The sequence below is a fragment of the Anolis sagrei genome, chromosome 4 (genome assembly GCF_037176765.1).
Source record: "Anolis sagrei isolate rAnoSag1 chromosome 4, rAnoSag1.mat, whole genome shotgun sequence".
In the NCBI taxonomy this organism is placed as follows: domain Eukaryota; kingdom Metazoa; phylum Chordata; class Lepidosauria; order Squamata; family Dactyloidae; genus Anolis; species Anolis sagrei.
Window position 1 is genome coordinate 139,040,638 of NC_090024.1, and position 22,628 is coordinate 139,063,265.

General features: G+C 36.5%; 1 protein-coding gene across 1 annotated transcript in view; it reads left to right on the forward strand.

Moving 5' to 3' along the window:
- CFAP61 (cilia and flagella associated protein 61) overlaps nt 1-22,628 on the forward strand; it is a 113,248-nt gene that overhangs the window by 23,452 nt on the left and 67,168 nt on the right. The window contains exons 9-17 of the mRNA XM_060774089.2: nt 1,421-1,488; nt 1,769-1,861; nt 8,443-8,630; nt 9,966-10,005; nt 12,625-12,764; nt 16,921-17,047; nt 17,305-17,382; nt 18,551-18,757; nt 21,252-21,386. Coding sequence (XP_060630072.2) covers nt 1,421-1,488; nt 1,769-1,861; nt 8,443-8,630; nt 9,966-10,005; nt 12,625-12,764; nt 16,921-17,047; nt 17,305-17,382; nt 18,551-18,757; nt 21,252-21,386 — 1,076 coding nt within the window. The remainder of the gene's footprint in view (nt 1-1,420; nt 1,489-1,768; nt 1,862-8,442; nt 8,631-9,965; nt 10,006-12,624; nt 12,765-16,920; nt 17,048-17,304; nt 17,383-18,550; nt 18,758-21,251; nt 21,387-22,628) is intronic.

The following is a 22,628-nucleotide window of genomic DNA, read 5'->3' on the forward strand; positions in this document are numbered from 1 at the left end:
GAATGCAAATCTTGTTTCAAAAACCATTATTATTCTAATGCATGAATGCAGGAGTTAGAAGACATAGCATTTTAATTTAAATATCAACTCATATTGAAAGTTGTACATGGAAACTTGGCTGTTGTACTCTGACCATAGAAACCTCTTGACGTTCATGGATTTTGTATATGCACTTGTGCTACTCTGAGGGCACATCCAGACAGCCCCTTTAACGCAGGAATTTGTGCAATTAAAAAGGGGCCATCCAGATGACATCCCAGAGGTACATGAATTAATTTGTCACAAAGCAGGAAAACCCTGGTTTGTCCCGAATTTAATTGTTAGTGAGTTTATTCCACACCTTCTTCTGCTACTTCTTCTGTTTGGACCGTTCCCTCAAAAGTTCTGGACTTTTGAGGAGGCAGTCCAGAAGTAGTCCCACGGTTTTCTGGGATAAATTAGCCCGGAAAAATAGCAAGGACACCAACCCCCCCCCCCAACACCTCCCCCCAGCCCTTTCAAAAATAAAATAACTTACCTGGCCTCCATTCGCATGGTGCTGGAGCTCTCCTGGCACATACGAATGATACGCCAGGAGAAGGAGAGAGGAGGAAAATCGCTCCTGCTCCCTCTCTCCTGGTATGTCCTACACATCAGGAGAACTCCGGCACCACACTAATTGAGGCTGTATGAGCTCTTTTATTTTTAAAGGAGGTTTCCCATAAATGGCCCAGGTTAAAGGGCTGTCTGGATGCATCCAGAGTTCCTCTTTCTATCAGTGCATTTCTGACTAATTTCCCTCTGGCTCCAGTCACTACAGTCCCATGGTGTACTGTGTGTGTTGTATATGTAAGTTAGAAATTCTGAGCTATATTGCATGAAAATTTATAAATATGTTTGTTAGAATTTGAAGATGATTTATTCCTCTTTTACACTAGACTTCTTTAGAAATTCCTTCTCTTTGTATCTTTTGTCCTAGTGACTATTTTCTCCTTTACTGGGCCTGTACTTTTGGTCTACATATATTCAAAGTTAGTCTTTCCTAAAGATGTCAGATTTGCTCAAATGTATTCTTGCTCTTTCTATTTTATGCTTCATCTCTATAATAAAAATTTTGTACAGATGTCTATAGTTTGTGTGTGTGTGTGTGTGTGTGTGTGTGTGTGTATATATATATATATAAGTATATTAAACTGATTCCCCTACCAGGCCAGACTTCCACACTGCTAGTCTTTCATGCAAACAGATTTCATAACTGTGTGTATATAGATGTTTGTGTATGAAGGATAGGTGGACTCATATATATGGAATTCAAAAACTCACCAGCTTGTAAGAAAAAATAACAAACCCTGAACCGTTTTGTTTTTTTGTTTTTGTTTTTTTGTTAAATGACTCCATTATTGATTTATTCAGTTCATTCTCCTTTTGCCTTTTCATTTAGGTGAAGAATCAAGTAGCCTCGCAAGTGAAAAAGAAGAAAGTACAGGTAGCCAGGATAAAGATATCCAGGTAAATATGAAAAAGAAATTGCTGGTTTGAAAAAGAAATGTGTAACTTGATGACATGTTGCTGACTTTTAAAACTATTACTACAGAGAAATAAATGCCTTTTTGCAAAAGGCTTGAATTTTTCCCCTCTGGATCATACCACTATTTATACTGATTTATAGCTATCTGCCCATCATAGCATATTATGTGAAACATGTTCCTTCTAATTGCAAAACATAATGGAACTGTGCAGATGGTGTTTATCAGATAATTCCATATTATTTTATTTTATTTTTCTATAGAGAGATGGCAAAATTGAAAGCACTATTTCTCAGCCTTCTCATACTGGCATAATATCTATAAAAGGAAGTGTTCAGAGTAAATCGTCTGACGTGGTAAGGCACTGGTATTAAATTATTATGTACTTGGTGATCTTATGCTGGACTTCTAAACTTCAGTCATCACTAATTTGTAGCAAAGGGAGACCCTTCAGTGCACTGCTGGAGAAAAATATCTGAATCTAAGAAACTGGTGACAGGGATGAACTGTCTGCTTTCCATTACATTTCAAAGACTTTAATTGGTATTGATAGTTCAACTGAATTATATTATAGTTTTGGTCAGAAACTATAATATAATTCAGTAGCAATTTTTTATTTAATATAATGATATTTCAGTAAGCTACATTGTAATTTTTAAACAAGTGGACTTCCCCAAACATTTCTAAGTTTTTACTTTTTAAATGATACAACCAACTTCATTAAATCAGACTCATGTGATTACTTTCACAGAAAGATACTATCCTAGGTAATAGAATTCATTTATTTCAGTCAGTTTTGTTCCAGAATTACTTTAGTATTTCCAGTCAAGACTAGGTGAACCACACATTGTCTTAAGTGAAGTAACATCAATTAACCTGGTAATGCAAGGTACTCAAGCTGGGGGATGGTGTTCTTATTATTTTTCTGATATTTTTCTCACATTGTTCCATAGTTATGTATTTTCTTATTTGTCTCTTTACTTAGAATTTTAGGATTATGTGCTACACTTAATAAGGGGTAAATTAAAATTAGAGTATTAATAAAGCCTAAGAATACATGCTTAGTTTATTCAGAAACTGGTTGTTTTTCATTCCTATATCAAATTTATAATTATGTCATAAAATTTGATAACACTAAAATGTTATAAATTAAAATCGTATGGTCTGAAAGGATCAATGGAAGGGTATGAATTTTCTGGACACTCACTCCCATCTAAATTATTCTAGGTAGGATCCAATCTTTGTGTTCAAACTGAGTCAAAAATCATCATAGTAATTCTGTTTTTCTGCTTTCACCCCTTTAATTTTTTATTGTTGATTTAATTTTTCTTCTTAGCAGAATTCTAAAATAACGTATTTTATGCCTAATTATGTTTTTAAAACAACCAAATCAATTTGAAAAGGAAAACTGATCAACAGAATGCAGTGTCTTCATTTTCTGAATCCTAGAACAAAACTGGTGTTCTCATCAGTTCTTTGAAGATTTAAAAATGTTGTAATTATTTTCTATGATTGTTTTTGGTTCGATTTTGTGTCTTAATTACAGTAATATGTGCACTATTTCTCATATGCTTTCACTTGCCATTACAATTTTGACGAGGCCTAATCTGCCTCCTGACTTTAGAGCTGCAGTGTCAAGTTTGAATTATCCCACAGTTGCTCCATGGATGTCACTCAGTCCTAGCTCAAACCTTGTGGGGTGAAGACTAGGGGGTCGTTCATCTCTCCACAGTTTAGATTACTAGTGTGCTTTGCCTGTACTATTCCTTGGTAACTACAGTTTTTGGCTTGGTCAGAAACTGTAAGTCTAGGTATGATTATTTTGATTTCCTTCATAATCCCAATAAGTCTGATTCTTAGCATATTGGAGAAAAGTCAAGTGATAATTTGTCCATTGTGCGCTTTCATCACAAATCCCATAGAACCCAATAATACCTGTCCAGTTGTGTTGGTGTATGATCTTCGCATTCAAAGTTTTTAATGCTTGTTGCTTTACTTCTACTATGTGGTTCAACAGTTGCTTCATACTTTCTTCATCCACTTACTTGTTGTCACATATATCTTCAAGGGTTTTCTTCCTTTTCCAGAAACATGCCCTATTTTAGACAGCTTACAAATGTTTCTTTTTCCTCTGTTGCTTTTTCTTCCATTTTGCATTTTTTTTCAATGTATCTTTTCATATATTCACAAATGTATTCAGTTTACCGTTTGTGCCAGTTTCCCTGAACTCTGTACCAACATGTTGGATATCTTCATATGTGTCTAGATAATGATATTCTTTGTATATTGAGTTGTAATCATGTTGCATCATTATACATGTGTAATTTGTTGCCTTGAGGTATTCTGAATTTTGTGCATATTTTAATATTATTTTGATGGCACCAGATTTATTTCTGAGTCATGCCTTGAGCATATGGGGCGATAATCAGATTAAACCCTGAAACAGACTGGCCTGCCTTCAAATGTAGTGCCAGTCGATTGCTGGAGTCATGTTTGGCATCTTTCTTTTCTGTAGTGGCAGAATTTTGTAGAAAGAAAAGCTTAATTCACTTTCACAGCCCCATCTAATTTTAAGTGATGATTTCCCACTAATCTTTTCAATTTATGTAGCATTAATACAAGTGATCTAGCTTGAGGTAGTCTTTAGATTTCAAGTTCAGACAGATGGTATGTGCTTCAAAGTCATCATATCTCTCTGTTTCATTTTATTTCCTATCTCACTTATAAAGTACATAATATAGTTACCATTTGTGTACAAAATAGTATGTTTTGTTCTGTATTGGTGAACACGCTAACAATGGTTTTCTTGCATACCTAGGAGCTAGGAAAAAGGAACCTTGAAGGTTTGACAAATTGCATTGCAGACTTACTTTTCATAGCAAGATGGTTATAACAACACTAAGATGTTCACAGGCTTTAAATCTCTCACATACCTATTCTCTGTCTGCCACAGCCTTGCTTCTTTCAGTGTGGGTATAATAGGAATTCACTTTATTTCTATAAGTTGGCAGGTCACTTTTTAAAATGTTTACAAATTCATGAGGGGAAATTTGATCACAAGCCTTGTGTTAGGAAGAGCACGGTGTGTTATCCTTGCTGCTATCTTAATGTGTGGGGTAAAAGCACACATTCTTCTTCTTTTAAAAATAGGATAGGAATTGCATTAAACAGTAATTCTAAAATAAATTGGAAAACTATTTCTCCAGAAGGAGTGTACATGTACATATGTCACTATAATGGTATAATTCTTTGGCGAAAACTGGTGAAACACTATAGGGCTGGTTGCTTCCAAAACAAACGATCAGAAGAATAGCACATGTCTCGGATTCTTAAAGGACTGAATACTTAATTTTCATCTTTAAAAAAAAAAGTTGAAGTTGAATTTCTGGGGAATCTGAAATAATATGTCTGGGGGAAATTGCAATTGCTGCCTTTTGCTGCAACTTTGAAATCCATACCCTGTTCTATGGGTATCTAAGTCTTGAGGCTGCTGTCTTGAGAAAGAACAAAACTACTTAAGATATGCCTCCTTGCTGTAACTATAAGCTCTGCAGTTAGGGAAATGTTCTAATTGCCCAGCCTGACTAATAATAATAATAATAATAACAATAATAATAATAATAACTGTCTGTAATTCTACAGAAAACAAACTTGGGCTACCAAACAGCAAGAAAATCACCAAAAAAAAAAAAAAACCCACTTGCTGTACATGGATGGCCTAAAGCTTTATGGAAAATCAGAAACTGAAATCTAGTTACTGACCAACACAGTCAGAATCTTCAGCACTGACATCAGTATGGAGTTTGGCCTAGACAAATGTGCCACAGTGGCATTAAAGAAAGGGAAAATTACTCACAGCGAGGGCATAGAGATGTCAAACGGACAAACCATAAAATGCAATCAGCCTGATGCCTATAAATATCTGGGGATACTACAGTTGGACAATATCAAGCATGGGCATGTGAAAAATGTGGTCAGCAAAGAATATATCCAAAGAGTTTTGAAGAGCAAATTAAATGCCGGAAATACGATCAAGGCTATCAACACCTGGGCCATCCCCGTCACTAGATACACTGCTGGAATTGTGAACTGGACACAAGCAGAGCTGGATGATCTGGACAGAAAAATAAGAAAACTGATAACAATCCACTACTCATTGCACCCACATAGTGATGTAGACAGGCTTTACCTGCCCTCGTTTCAGGAGGCAGAGAGTTTCTGCAAGTGAAACAAATGGTAGAAGAAGAGAAACATGCACTGGCAGTCAAGAACCAACATTGAGGGATGTCAATAATAGTAAACTGCTTAAAGTACAAACGACAAAGAGTGAATACCATTAAAACACATTGCAGAGCAGAAGAGAAAACTGGCAAAAGAAGGCTCTCCATGGACAGTTCCTAGGAAAAATTAAGAGTCAAATTGACAAAGAAAAAACATGGCTGTGGCTCATAAGTGGAACTTTGAAAAAGGAGACTGAGGGCCTGATTCTGGCAGCCCAAGAACAAGCCATTAGAATAAATGCCATCAAAGCCAGAATTGAAAAGTCGGCGACAGATCCCAAATGTAGACTCTGCAAGGAAGCAAATGAAACAATAGATCACATCCTCAGCTGCTGCAAGAAGATCGTGCAGACAGGTTACAAGCAGAGCCATAACACCGTTGCTCAGATGATTCATTGGAACTTGTGCCACAAATACCATCTGCCTGCGACAAAGAACTGGTGGGATCACAAGCCTGAAAAAGTTACAGAAAATGAACACGTCAAACTCCTCTGGGACTTCCGAATTCAGACAGACAGAGTTTTGGAGCACAATACTCCTGACCTCACAATCGTGTTAAAAAACAAAGCATGGATCGTCGATGTTGCAATCCCAGGTGACAGCAGGATTGAAAGAAACAACTGGAAAAGCTGACACGATATGAGAATTTAAAGATCGAACTGCAAAGACTCTGGCACAAGCCAGTAAAGGTGGTCCCAGTGGTGATCGGCACACTGGGTGCAGTTCCTAAAGACCTTGGCCTGCACCTAAACATAATCAGCATTGACAAAATTATCATCTGTCAGCTGCAAAAAGCCACCCTACTGGGATCTGCGTGCATTATTTGCTAATATATCACACAGTCCAACATGTGTGATATATGGGAAGTGTCCAACATGTGATCCAATACAACAGCTAGCATAGTGAGCTTGTTTGCTGTGTACTAATTTTGTTGTGTTTCAAATAACAACAACAACAACAACAACAACAACAACAACAACAACTTTATTTATATTCCTCCCTATCTCCCTGAGGGGTCTCAGGGCGGATTCCAACAAACGAAAAAGGCAAACATTCAATGCCTCAGTACAGTAACAAAAGTCAGCATAATACCCCAAAATAACCCCACATGTGAAAAATGATATATAACATGACATGTATAGATTAAATAAAATGTAACCTATCTAAAAATTATATTTAACATAAAACTTAGATATAAAACATCAAACATACACATTAATTTACAAGAGCCAGCAAAGGTTCACTCAGATGTGTGGGTTGGTTTTGTGGCCGGTGATGTTAACTGGGCAGTATTACAGCAGGGCCCATATGGCTCTGTCTCCTTTCCACCTAATCCAGTCACTATTGTCCTCTTCTCTCTCTTATTTGGACATTAATATTATAGTGGTGGCCCTGCTTGCTAATTTAAAATAGTTATTTTATCAGGGAAATGTTCAGATGGTCATTTTTCTATCTGTGTGCAGATTTTCCACAATTCATTTCTGTCCTCTGTTCACCCAGCCTAAAATGATTTTTTTAACTTCACTCTGTGCAGGTAAGGGAAGAGAACTTCATGCCTTATCTAGGTTGATTATGATGTCCAGGTCAGATGTTTTGTCTTTCACTAGCACTCATCCTTTGTTAGAGATATCCTGTCTTTTTAAACTTTAAAAAAGAAGAAAGATATAGAGAAGAACATTTTAAACATTCCATGTAGGTGACACACTATTTTTATACATGCATCATTTTGTGACACAGTAATTCAGCATATGTTAAACCAACCCCTTATAAGAGATGGACACATACCCAAATTCTCAAAACATGGGCATACAACATATCTCATAAAAATCTTTCATTTAAATTTTTAAATATATATGATTTATTGCTTATTTTACATAGACTAAGAGGTTTTTCATTATGTTCATGCAACACATCTACACAGTGCAGCCAATACAGTAACGTGTTGTGACACATAGTTTGGAAAGCTCTAATTTATAATAATACATGGGTTGGCAACTGTGGGGAGGGGGCAGAGTTTAATTTTCATACACACATCTTTGCAGCACCAATACTTGTTTGTATGCTGGAAATGATGTCACATTGCCTTTGGTCAACATTTTGGGCCAGTTTTCAGCTCTAAGCCAGTATTCAGGAAAGGATATTGGAGGCTTCTGAATAAGTGATTATGCTAAATTGTCATGCTGTAGATAGCTTTCTTAACCATTTAAAACCATTATCTGGTGAAAATTAACTCAAAATTATGCTAATCTAAAAATGGATTGTTTGGAGGATTAGCAGGCTGTATCAGAGACCACAAAAATGAGCTCAGGTATCACATGCAGCTCACGGACCACACTTTTCCCAACTGTCATGTAATGTCTAGCTTAGTACTACAGTTTTTAAATTCAACATAACCAAGCAGATTTAAATCAAGCAAGTATAGTTGTGTTCAAAATGCTCCAAAGTTGTTCTTCATTAGCAGAATTAGCAGAGGTGCTCACAGTTGCAGAAAGATTGGTTTATTACATATTTAAAACATTACTTACCATCTAGTGTAAGGTTGATGGAATAAGATGCACCTCAGAATTACTCTATGTGCTGTTTTATAGTGATGGGAAATGCTTTATAAAATCAGTCAATGTTTAGAAGGATATTTCTCTCATTGCTTTTTACTGCAGAAAGAGGGATTGCAAATTCAGTCTTCAGTAGAATTGCCATTAGACAAAGACGCAAGCAAGATTTCGAAAGCCACGGAGACACTATCCACTATCAGTCTCGATAGAGAAGCTTTTCACCCAGTGTATAAAGGAGCAGTAAATGCTTTCTGTATTCAGCTCTTTTGTATTGATGAGAAATATGAAACAAGGCAAGTACACTAAAGAACCTAGATGGGCAATTTTATTTCATCCTCAATGCAGCAGGGAGGCTTGTTAATATTCACTGGGTTTGTTTCATTGGTTTATTTAAAATATTTCCATCTTGCATCTCAAAATTACTTAACTTAAAGCTGTATAATAAAAGTCAATATAAATAAATGCCCAAACCTAAATATAGCAAAGATTACTGCAGATGCAGACTGTAGCCAGGAAATCAGAAGACGCTTACTTCTTGGGAGGAGAGCAATGTCCAATCTCGATAAAATAGTAAAGAGTAGAGACATCAGACTGGCAACAAAGATCCGCCTAGTCAAAGCCATGGTATTCCCTGCAGTAACCTACGGATGTGAGAGCTGGACCTTAGGGAAGGCTGAGCGAAGGAAGATCGATGCTTTTGAGCTGTGGTGTTGGAGGAAAGTTCTGAGAGTGCCTTGGACTGCGAGAAGATCCAACCAGTCCATCCTCCAGGAAATAAAGCCCAACTGCTCACTGGAGGGAAAGATACTAGAGACAAAGTTGAAGTACTTTGGCCACATCATGAGGAGACAGGAAAGCCTAGAGAAGACAATTATGCTGGGGAAAGTGGAAGGCAAAAGGAAGAGGGGCCGACCAAGGGCAAGATGGATGGATGGCATCCTTGAAGTGACTGGACTGACCTTGAGGGAGCTGGGGGTGGTAACGGTCGACAGGGAGCTCTGGCGTGGGCTGGTCCATGAGGTCACGAAGAGTCGGAGACGACTGAACGAATGAACAACAACAAATATATCAAATCAAATCCGAAATTGTTACTGATATCTGGTGAACTACTACTACAATCTCTGTATGGTGCTGAAAAACAATTTTTACATAATGGGATATCCTTTATACTGATCTCTGAAAACTTGCTGTTGTCTCTGCCTCCTACTTCGTACTTTTTCTTTTTTGCTTTAAGTTAGAACTTACCCAAAATAAAGGGGCTCTCTCTTTTCTCTATCAGTGTTTTTCTGAGGTTTTCACTGAAATATTTGTGTTTTATATTTTCATCATTCATCTTCTGCTTAAATAAATAGCCTCCACTATGAATTCAAATAATTTAGTCATATTACCTGGTAACCACATACATTCCTGGAAATCCTATTAACCATTGACATAGCCTTGTTGCTGCATTGTACTGCACACAAGAAATACAGGTTCTCTTATATTTTATGTTCTTGCTATTGATGAATTCTGAGGGAGGGTGTTTTTTGTTTTGTGTTTTGAGGAGAGCTGAAGTAGGTTAGGTATAAAATGAATGCTATACAGTAATATGCCATGATTTTTCTTTAATGATGTGATTTTATTTGCAGGTCACTGGATTTTCTCAATGTTGTTTTCAACCTTTTCCCAGTAAGTAGAAGGAAATTAATGAGCAGAAAACAATTTACCAAAAATATGCTTGTTGATATTTTTCATGTTCTTTTGGGGTGTTCTATGGCAGAAATCAGAAAGATACACAAATACATTACTGAGATATAGGTAGATATATAGATATATGGTATTTCTTCAATACTATGATGTCGTCAGTTGTAAAACACACACTAATTTCAATACCATCAACATTAAAAACCTCACTATATATATGGAAATGAATAATACTTAGATTGTTCAGAGCCAATAATCCCAAAGTTTCTGATTTCCATTTTGAATTCCCCATTCATTCACTTACTTATTCATCTCTGTTAAATTTTGAAAACAGCTGTCCTCATTCCATGATGAATAACGTAAAGTTGTTAGATCTGAAAACTGGTAAGCTATCAAATAGTCCATATTTGGTAGATGAGATCAACATGTAATACTAATTGCTAATGAGTAAGAAGGTAAGCATTTTTCCAGCAGCCAAGGAGATGCCATCTGATAGCCAAATACCTACATAAGTGGAAACGGAAAATGGAGAGCCTCCATTCTCACTGCAAGAATAAGGCCAAGAACACATTGAAGCATATATCATATACAGCTAATATTTTTTTAAAAGGAATAAAGCTAAAGAAGAGCAACAAATTAATGAGTGGAGTTGTTGATAACAGAGTGACAAGTACATCTCTTATTCATAAGTCACCATAACTCAAAATCAACTTGACAGCGATTACTAATAACAAAGAAAGGCTAAAACTTTAAAGCAAATGCAGAGTTATGGAAGCTCATGGGCCACATGCACCCTGCTGGGGGATTTTTTTTATCCTTCAAGTCCCGCTAGAATTCCCAGAATACACATATACACCCCCATAAATTCTGGGGATGGATTGTCCCTCAAATGACAGCTATGGGGTGGCTGTTTTCAAGTAGATGTAGTCTTCTGTGTGGAGGCAACAAGTATTTATCCACTCCATAGATGCCTGCTGTTTTGAAGTTTCTGTGGTTTGTTACATCCTCACCTGTACTACTCACAGTCAAGATTAGTGTTATAGAGAGGGGGGGGGGGGGATATTCCTGTAATCTTTTATGACTTGCATAAAATTCTTGCTAAATTGAAATGTGTGTTCTCAAATCTACATGTACCCTCCTTGTTTAATCATTTACCAAGGGCCAAATACAACAGGAAGTAGTCTTGATAAACCCCTATATAAAAAAGCAGAGATTTTTGAAAGAACCTCATGCACTCCAAGGGGATTTCACATTCAATGGAATGTCAATCGTAAAATTTCATGTTGGACTGATGTCTAGAGCAGAGAATAAGTTATTTAAGCAAATATGAAACTACTGGTATCAATGTTATCTCATAGTCATTATCCCATTGCCACCATTCCTTGCTGTGTTTTTATGAAAAAGAGTGAATTTGGCTATCAAATTTAATTTTTCATAGTTTAGAACAGATACAGAGAACTGCTTATGAAAGATGGTATGGTTCCTACCTTCTTTTCCTTCCCTCTGAACATTACAGCATTGTATAGTGGATTCAAGTAAGGATATTATCACACGAGGCTTATAGTGCATGGTTGAAGCTCACTAGCCACGAAGGGAAGTGGATCATTCTAAATGAATTGCAAACCAGTTTGCAATTTGTGTTGAAGCACAAATGGGGGACACCTATCTTTAGGTTGCTGAAAGCTCATTGAATTGGTGTTCAAAGTGTTTTCAGTTGTGTGACACTGTAAAAGCAGTGCTGCAGCTATTTGGGGCAGTGATGTCCGATTAGTCGTATATTTTGGGTGTTCCTTCTCTTTCCTGCACTTTGCTACTGCCATTTCAATTTCTATAGCAAGAACAGAGAATATCTATATCCAAAGAAAAACTTCCCACTTCTGCTCATTCACCTCCTATAAAAAAGAAATTCAAATAACCGTATAACTTCACAGGCAATTCCAGACACTTATAGGGATTGCCCTTCTGAATTAAACATTTCCTTCCTGTTTATAAGTCTTTTTTTACAAAACCTCCAGCTTGTGGGTGCATGTGCATCGCTAAACAAGATTTGTCAACCAAAAGTCCATCCCTCTTGCAGAATACACAGAATAGGGAAAGGCTTGTAATTGCAAGATGTATTTTTTATTTTTTATTAACTTTTAAAGTAAATTGTTGGGACAGTGCTTGTGAACTTGGAAAAGGCAGAAGTAATTCACAGCAAAGTCCAAGTCTTGTCACATTCTAAAACTCATTCAGTTTCAATTTTTCTGGGCGGGGAGGGGGGCATTTAAAACAGAGACATGGAAAAAGAGAGGCAGTGTATGAGTTGGGAGGAATTATGTCCTAGTAGCTATACAAAGCTAAAAACGCTTTCTAAAAGTGCTTGTAGAATGGATTCGTGCATAAAAACACTATCCAGTTTTAAGCAAGATGCATTTGCAATATCAGAACCTTTTTAGAGCCTCAGAACACTTATTAAAGAGGAGGATATGTGGGGCGGGGGGAACCCCACTTCAATCTGATCATGCATTTTTTGTCACATTTTTCCTTAATCTATTTTTTAAACAACCTTTCTTAGACAACTTATATGTGATTTTATGAATTAATACTATTTCTTCTTTTCAGGATAGAGATTTCTGCATTATTTCAGTACCACATATGGTGCCCGAATTTCACTTAATTCAAAACTTTGTCAGGATCATTCCCTTTAGTAATTGCACACTGAATCAGGAGCTCTATGTGTTTCACCGCTCTGGACTGCTGAAGTAAGTAAAATAATTTGCTTTACAAACACTTCATTTAAGAACTGCAGTTCATTTGAATGTTTTAATGTACAATCAATTGCTTAGATGTGTTTGTTACCTAGTAGGAGATGACACTAATTATAACCAAGAAATGTTCAATTACATTCATGTCTTTCTAGAAAGCTTTATACATTTACGTAAAAAAAATGACAAGCTTTTTGTTTTTGTTTCTTAAAATTCTGCAGCATACTGGAAACTTTTTGATACTTTATGCCCTATATACACTATGTATTCACTGATCATTTTTGATGCAGTTGCAGAGAGAAGCTTATAAGCAATCTTACAATCTTACTTCATGAACATACTTTCATGATGAGTAATCAATTAGATTAAATTGAAACACTGCAGAGATTAATTTCCAAGACTCTTGCTTTCTTTCTGCTAAAGCAGTGTTTCTCAACCTAGGGGTCAGGACCCCGGGGGGGGGGGTCGCAAGGGGATGTTAAAGGGGTCGCCAAAGACCATCAGAAAACACAGTATTTTCTTTTAGTCATGGGGGTTCTGTGTGGGAATTTTGGTCCAATTCAATCATTGGTCAAGTTAAGAATGCTCTTTGATTGTAGGTGAACTATAAATCCCAGCAACTACAACTCCCAAATGACAAAATCAATCCCCTCTCCCAACCCCATCATTATTCAAATTTGGGTTTATCGGGTATTTGTGCCAAAATTGTTCCAGTGAATGAAAATACATCCTGCACAACAGATATTTACATTACAATTCATAGCAGTAGCAAAATTTCAGTTATGAAGTAGCAACGAACATAATGTTATGGTTGGGGGTCACCATCACATAAGGCACTGTATTAAGGGGTCGCGGCATTAGGAAGGTTGAGAACCACTGTGCTAAAGGGTTGAAGAGTTAGGAAACTCCCACAACAGCTTTGTAACATTCTTCTTTCAGACCAAGTACAAAGAGAAGAAGGAACAGGCAAACCTCTAATTCTCCACCTTTCCTCAACTCAATTTTTGCTCAGTAGGGTTCCCAATGGCAGAGAGTATATTTACGTCAAACCCTTCCCAATGCTCAATTCACAGACATTGATCTCTGGATTATATGTGAGGAAATACCAGAAACATATTCAGACCTTCTTTGTATGCTTTCAGTAAATAGCCAGAAGAACTAATGGTGACCGACACACCAGTATTTTTTATGCCCACCTCAAATTTTATCAACTAGATTTCTGTATTGATCTTGAAGAGATACTCAGAAAAAGAAGGTAATTACGCTGCTAGACGTGAAGTGCCTTCATTATACTCTCTTCCTATTCTCTCACTCTGCTCCGTGTGGACACTGTAGGCTTTTCAGTAGGTGTGATTCTTTGAGGTACTTCACCTTCACAGAGCCTCCACTAGAATGTTGACCAAGAGATATGGAGATTTAAATGTCTAAACTGTCTGTTGGCTCCTCTGTACCCCTCATATTCCCTCAGACTACAACATGGACATTGTCCTTGGTGTTTCTGAAAAGCCTTCAGTGTCCACACGAAGCAGAGAATGAGAGAAGAATGGGATGTGAGGCATGGTGGAGAAGCCTTGTGTGCAGGGTGTGCACAGGGGGGATAGGATCAGAGACATTAGATCAAGGGTCCTCAAACTTTTTAAAGAAAGGGCCAGGTCACAGTCCCTCAAAGTGTTGGAGGGCCGGATTATTATTCGAAAAAAAACATGAATGAATTCCTATGCACATTGAGCATATCTTATTTTAGTGCTAATAACACTTAAAAACAATACAATAATTAAAATGAAGAACAATTTTAACAAATATAAACTTATTAGTATTTCATTGGGAAGTATGGGTCTGCTTTTGGCTGACGAGATAGGATTGTTGTTGGTGTTGTGTGCTTTTAAGACATTTCAGACCTAGGTTGACCCTGAGCGAGGGCCGGGTAAATACCAAGGTGCGCTTGTACATGAGAAAACAAGAGAGGCCTTATGGCTAAAAGTGGGCATGCTTGTAAAAAAAACTACATTCTCTGCTTTCACCTAAAAAAATCTGAAGTGACAATGTTATTTCTGTGGAAAATGTGAGCATGAGTTGAAAACTAACCAGTAATTGTGGGGGAGGGAGGTGGAAAAAAGAGTAACATAAAAGCCAGTCTTGGTCCCTTAATAATCCTTTCCTGATGAAGAAAAATATAAAAAGCAAAGATCAATGCACTGTTTTTACACTAGGAGATTTCAAAAGGCATGTGAATAGAAAGTGAGTTGCTGAAAATGAATAAAAAGCCAACCCATCAGAAGCCAACGTAGAAAGATGGAGGAGGCATGAAAGTGCAAAGTCAAAGAGATAAAGGCAAAGGCTCTAAATGAAAGACTGATTAGCGAAGGTGTTGGAAAGAGAAAAAGTCCTCACACAAAAGCCAGAGAGTGGCAAATGCAACACTAGGCCTGATACTTAACAGAGAAGGATGCAAAGTAATAACATGACAAGATGTAGCCTGAAATGCTTAATGGATACTTCTCTTCAATTTTGACTATAAAGCATAATAGTAATGGTGCCCTTCCTTCTTGACAGTCAAATGAAATAGGCTTCTGGAAGAATTACTTTCTTACTGAGGGCTCAGTGAATATGTTTCAGCTTAGAGTATCTTTCTCCCAGTTTATCATTTTCATAATGAGTCTGTTTTTTAAAGCAGGTGCCCATCCTTCAGGCATTATTTTATCAATTATCAAACTACTTTGTGCAATCAATTGCATCTACAGAGGTTCCTCTGTATTTTGTGAATATTCCTAGGGTGGAGAAGCAGACCTTTATGGTTGTTGGCATTCTGAGGAAGAAGAAGAAAACACCTAAGAACTGACTTTATAAGAAAATAAGTCATGTTTCAAACTTAATGTCCTTTTTTCCATAATATTTTTTAAAATATCACAGTCAGTAGCTCCCATCTGAAAATGTTAAGTCATTATCCAAAATTAACACTTTCTGTGGAAAAAAATGTTTTATTCTAAGTGACAGACTGCTATGCTAAAGAGAAAATATTTTATTGATCACATTAGTTCTAGTTTTGCTAGTATAGTACAATCAGATGTTCATGGATTGATTGCTGTAGGTCCATACACAGTAAACTTCAGAGTTAAATGTCATTTTCATTTTTGAAAGGACCAACTGATCATTCATTAATTTGACCTGATATCTAATGTTCACATCTTAGAACCAGATGGTCTTACATGACAGTTTTGTCTTTGATCCCATCTACATTGACTATATAATCCAGTTTCTGAATGCAGATTATCTGATGTACCTCTGTTTATGTACTGTCTGTCTTTGTTAATTGTATAATGGCACTGAATGTTTGCCATATCAGGGAGATAGGGCAGAATATAAATAAAGTATATTATTAGTATATTATTATTTAAACTGGATATTAATCTTCACTGCCATATAATCCAATTTAAGGCAAATAACCTGCATTCAGAAACTGGATTGTATGGTAATGTAGATGGGGCCTTTTTTGTTGCTGCACGCTTTCAAGTAGTTTTTGAATTACACCAACCCTAAATCAAACCTATCATGGGCAAGATTTGTCCAGAGGGAGTTTACTTTTGCCTTTTTCTGAGGCAAAGAGAGAGTGATCTGCCAAAGGGGTTTTCATAGCCTAGTGGAGATTTGAACCTTGGCCTCTGGAATCCTTGTTTAAAAGCATTTCACCATGCTAGCTATTATAATAATAGTTAATCCAGAACCGATCATAATACATAATATGTTCACAACTTTTATATATTTATACAACCTTTTTCAAGATACGCAGAGGGATGATTCTATATTCCTGTTCCAAATTGTAACCCCTGGTTCACTTTTGGAAACGAATTCAGTTTTACTAGTATCAAGCTAATAAGCTTATCACAGATATGCCTGATGTATGATATTTGAACTCAGCTAGAAAAAACATTGTAGCATTATTTACATAAAATGACAACACTTTCTATTACCTAACCCAAGTACTTATTATGGCAAGAATGGATTTTAAAATATCACTTCATGAATGCCATATCAATTTTCTCTAGAGATTATAATGATGGCTACTATGAATACAAACTATGGATTGTTTTTGAGACAATTACTTGATGCCATTATTCACTATCAAAATGAATCTGGTTTATATTTCTTTTAATAGGTCTTTTCTTGTAAGAGCAGCAAGATCTGATGATATCCCTTCTGTTGATTTGCTAGTGAAAACCTTAGAACTGAACAAGAGTATTTTGGATGATGTAGATAAATACATAGAAGCACGAAGAGATCCAGTAAGATACTGCATGAATTCATATTGTTTCTATTTTAATGTATGCTTTGAGATGATGCAAATTTAAATTGATTAATTCATGCATGTAAGGCTCTGAAGCTTGAAACTTGCTAGGAAACTAAATCAGTACACATTATATTTTAATGAAAAATTTAAAATCCCCTTTTGGCCTTTTAAATGATCAAGTATACTGTCTGTAAAGGGAATTGAAATGGGAATTATGGTACAGCATTAAGTGAATTATCACTTATTTTTCAGGATGGGACACCAGTGAAGGCATTTGTAGCAGAAGTCTTGGATCAAATTGTTGGAATAGCAGTTATTAGGAATGAAGTGGTATGTATTCCTAATTGCAATCATTGTTCCTTATTAATAATGCCACAATAAATTATTATTATTATTATTATTATTATTATTATTATTATCCCACACTTTCTCTCTGCAACAGAAACTCAAAGCTACTTGCAATAAAACTAATGCAATACAATTTAAAATCTAAAAATATACAAACATTAAAATTAAATATTAATTGTATTAAAAACAAACTGTTAAAATCCTGAAAGATGAGCTAAAACTACATCACCCTTGACTTAATCTTAAAAAACCCCTTCTTTAAAAATCTGCCTGAATAACAAGGTTTTAGCCTGCTGCTAGTGGTAAACGTTTCCCTAAACAAAAATGTATCTGTGTTTAAAGAAGAAACAAATTACAAATACAGTAGACTTTTGCTGGATTTAGTGGTACAGGGCCCTGTGAAAGTACAAAAACCACAAATACAAAACACACTTTTTAAAGAAAAGTCTTCCAGGGCAACTTTGTAGTTAACTTCTGCCAGAATTGCTCTGGAGGACCTAGAGAAAACAATCAAATCTGCAAAACTCTCTAATGTGAAAGGATGACTGTTGTGACATTATTTGTGACACCCAGATCAGTTACCTTTTAACTCCTATGGAATAATAATATCATCTTTATTTATACTCCACCACCATCTCCCCGAAGGGAAACCAGCATTGACCCATGATTAAGTCAACCCAGGTTTTCGGGATAAATGACTAACGGCCCTTCCACACAGCTATGTAACCCAGAATATCAAGGCGGATAATCCACAATATCCGCTTTGAACTGGGTTATCTGAGTCCACACTGCTATTTAATCCACTTCAATGTGGATTTTATACAGCTGTGTGGAAGGGGCATAAGTTTCCTCCATTTAGAGTCAAGTATATATAGTAGGCATTTAAAATACACTTTGTAAATGAAGAAAATAGTGCTACAATGTGTTTTGATTTTTAAGTTTTATTCACAAAGTGTTATAACTTGTACTGGAATACAGGAAACTAGGAGATTCTCCTGCTTAAGATACACTGAAGTGGGGCTTGTCAAGGAGACCACTGGAAGGTTTCCTTTGTGGAAGTAGTTATTCAAAACAAAGGAAATGCAATATCTGTGTTTCAGCAGGAAAACAGCTCTTTCTTAATTACTCTATTGAATTGCTTTGTTTCCAGGATATTGAATATATTCGCTCACACTACAACATTGAAGACTTTATTTATTTCAGCCATTATCAGCAAGAAGAACATGCACATCTTTACCATTTTGCTCTAAATCCTATCTTTCATCACTATGCAAAACATTTTATGAAGGAGATACTTCGGCTTGCCTTCAAATCCTGTCTCTACTACCCTATTTATCCACAGCCTGAAGAAGGGAAGGTAAACAATAAACCATGTATTTTTTATTTTTATTGGAATATGTGGTATTATACCACAGAAATATGTAACATACACAAATAACTGTAACATGATTAATAAAACATTATTCAGGTTGTATGAGTAAGCACTTAAATTTAGAAAGAGATAAAATAAAATGCTCATAAATTCAGTATATAGGATGGACAAAATATAGGGGCTCAATTTTATCCATTTTAACTAGTTACTGTTCTTAGTTCCTGTGTTCTTATTTAAATAATAGTTGGCATTTAAATAATAGTTCCTAAAGTCATAGAAGTGGGGGCAACGCTGACCATATAATGTGGCAGACATCTCATGAAAGTAAACAACCATGCCAGCTTTTTCAAAATTGTCGTGAAAAAATGCCTCTTAGAAAGAACAAAGCTGCCAAATGACACAAACGTGGCGGGGGACAGACAGTAAACCGCAATGGATCTGCTACTTTCAGATCTTTAAAAAAATCTGAGAGGGAATCTTGTGAAAGATCTTCAAAAGGTGTAGACCCTTGTCTTTCAGCATAAATGAAATCAAATGGCCCTTAAATAAGCTAAAATCAGGAAACTTCCCTGGCCCTAATAGGCTCAGGGGCAGTGGTTCTCAATCTTCCTAATGCCACGACCCTATAATAATTTCCTCATGTTGTTGTGTCCCCCAGCCATAAAATTATTTTCATTGCTACTTCGTAACTGTAATTTTGCTACTGTTATGAATTGTAATTTAAATATCTGATATGCAGGATGTATTTTCATTGTTACTTCTCTTTTTCTGTGGGATTCGGCCATGGAGGAGCCACTTCACCCCTCTTTAAGCCTGCCCTCTCCCCCAGGTCCACCCTCCCTAGGCCCACCCTCTTTCACCTTCTCCCTTCTCCCTTCTCCCCTCTACCACCTCATCCTTCCTTCCTCTTCCCTCTTGGCACCAAAGCAAACCTCACCTCTGTCACTCCCATCTCCTCCTCCTAAAATGGAGGAGGGGGCTTGCCTGAGTAATGTCACCACTTCCCTTCGGAAAAGAAGAGGCCTATGGGAAAAGAAGGGGGCAGGAAAATGCTACTGGTGTCTCAGTTCCTAAGACCATTGAAAATAAAGTAATTCCCTCTTGAACAGCGGTTCTCAACCTGTGGGTCGCGACTTGAGGGGGTTGAATGACCCTTTCACAGGTATCACCTAAGACCATTAGAAAACAATATAACACCCCCTCCTAATTTGCTAAATTTGTTCAATGACATTCATCATGGATGATTCCCATCCCAAAAATATCAGAAGACATTCTTGAAGTTCTGATTAAACAAGATGCAAACTTCATCTTAAAACACCCACAGCTTCATTTAAACCTCCTCCAAATATTGTCTTCACATATCTCATATATATTATATGAATGTATATATAGCTCCGTTTTTAAACATTTTTTTCAAAAAATGCACTGATACCATTTCCTTTTAAAACATGTGACTAGATATTAAAAGTAACTGACAAAATAGTGTGTGAGCTGAAATCCCTCGTTCTAATCTCACCTCATTCTTGCTCGGGCACATAGTATTAAACTTTGATTTAATGTAATATGAAAACGTAACCTTGTGTGCAAGGCAGGAATCCTTCCACACACCGTGAGCTCAGAATATTGTAGACGGTTCTTTGGGTCACTGACATGAAGTCATAGTTACAGACCTTTTTAAAGATCTCAGTTATTTATATGCAGGTTGTATTTCATGAACTGAAATATTGCCATGGCAATACTCATTGACATGTAGTTGAAATATGGATGTGCAGGATAGAAGAAAATACCAGCAATACTAGTTTTTTTTCTACATTAAGTAAAATGCTTTGTGTCATGTTATTTGAATTTTAATTTAGAATAGAGGCTTTTGGCAAGTTTATATTATTTTTGTCACTGTTCTTCATTTCTTACTGCTTCCCAACTGTCTAAATGGAGATTGTAACTAAATTTGGTGTAGTACAATAAAGCCGTTTTAATTATCTGTTGTAATTATGAGAACACAAGGATTTTTCTTTCATAATCATGCTATTGCATTAATGTGATTTTTTGGATGAAAAACATCTTTTTATGTGCATTATTTGTATACATGTTTAACCCTTCTTTTGCCAAAGAAGCAGAGCTGAGCAGTAAGACTGCAGCATTGCTTAATGAGGTTGGAAAAGAATGATTCATTATCTCAGTGAAAGGAAATATTCTCTTGGGAATCTATTGGTGCTGCAAAATCCGAGGAACCAAACCACTTGTTTATCTGTCATTCCCACTGAGATAGTCATATAATTACTCTCATAATTATCTTCATTAGTGCTGGGAATTATCTACAATCCATTCCTCTGCTCATAGAGTGTTTATATTTTTGATGATATTTCTCTTGGATTCAGTCAAGGGGATAAAGGATTCTTATATTTACAAAGCACTAGCACAGACATCTGTGATGCACTTTTCTGACATTCTCTGTGCTAAAATATAGCTTGTCCTTCAGTTCCAGAATCCCTCTGCCCATTCCCTGACATCTGCCCTTCATTACATGGTTCCCGTGCGACCAAGACGACAGATTGTCTATCCTTTGGAAAAACTTGGCATAAACGCTCCATCAAAAGAGGTCTCTAAGGATCAGGTGGGTAACAGAAGCAGCAAGCGAGCAAAAGGCATAGCTCTAGCTAAATGTAGGATTTGGCAGATGGGATGACATTACTGTCTTAATGTTGGTGGGCTGCTTCTTAATTACCTTGAACCTGATAGTCATGCTCTTGCAGTGTCAGGCTTGCCAATATCATTTTCTGAGCGTGCATTTTGATGTGGGGATTAGAACCAGTAGCCCTTAAATTATTCAGAATTGGACCAATCATTATTTAAGTATTAAAAATGACCAGATTTGCAGTATGGGTATTTTTTATCAGAACATTTCATCCAGCAGTTCAATTTATGCCAATAAGACAAAATCATTAGTCAAATGCTTATGATTCCTCCCCCCCCCCCTCTGAAAAACAGATGCTCTGCTATAGCAAAAGAGCAGGGCTTGGACTTTGATCAATAAAAGAATTGAGTCAGAGCAGAAGTTCATCTAACCCACTTGTTTTCCAAAGTGACCAATCAGATGCTCCTCCCACAGGGAACACAGTCTTCTCCCACTGCTAACTCCCTTCTATGACTTTCTCTAAACCCCTGTTAATCCTGCCACCGTAATAAATGCGGAGGGGAATGAGGCCAGATGGGTGGCTGTAAGCATCCATCTGGCCCCATGGTAATGCAGGATGTGTAGAATAGGTGTGTTATTTGTCACTTCTGATGTAGATCAATAAAATAAAGTTTCTCCATTGAGTTACTGGATAAAAGGAAGGAGATGGTAGTAGTGAGGATTATGATGATGTGGACGTTGATTGCTTTTGCCTCTGTACCTACCTCCTACATGCATAATAGAGGCAGTTAAACTATGGAAATCTATTTCTGCACAGGTTTACGATTTTGTTTTGTTTTTGTTTGGTTTTTTTTTTTTACTTTGGATCATAAAGTACAGTCACATTTGTGATCTCCAGCAATATTCTTTCTACGTGTTAATTTCACAGGCATAATAATCATAAATAATAACTTTATTTATATCCCGCCCCATCTCCCCTAGAGGACTCGGGTAACAAGACAGCAACAGTGTAAAGCAAACACAGGTATAACAGTGATGACAATTAGACATACTATTTTTATTCTGAAGTAGTAAAATTATTTGTCTGTGTATTTCTGCATTTCTATATAATATACTGGTAACAAGTAGTTTTTTATATATATGCAAATTGCTTGGAAAGGCATACATAGTTAGCACTCTATATGTTTTATAATGAATGCAGTATTGCCCCAGCCATAGCTG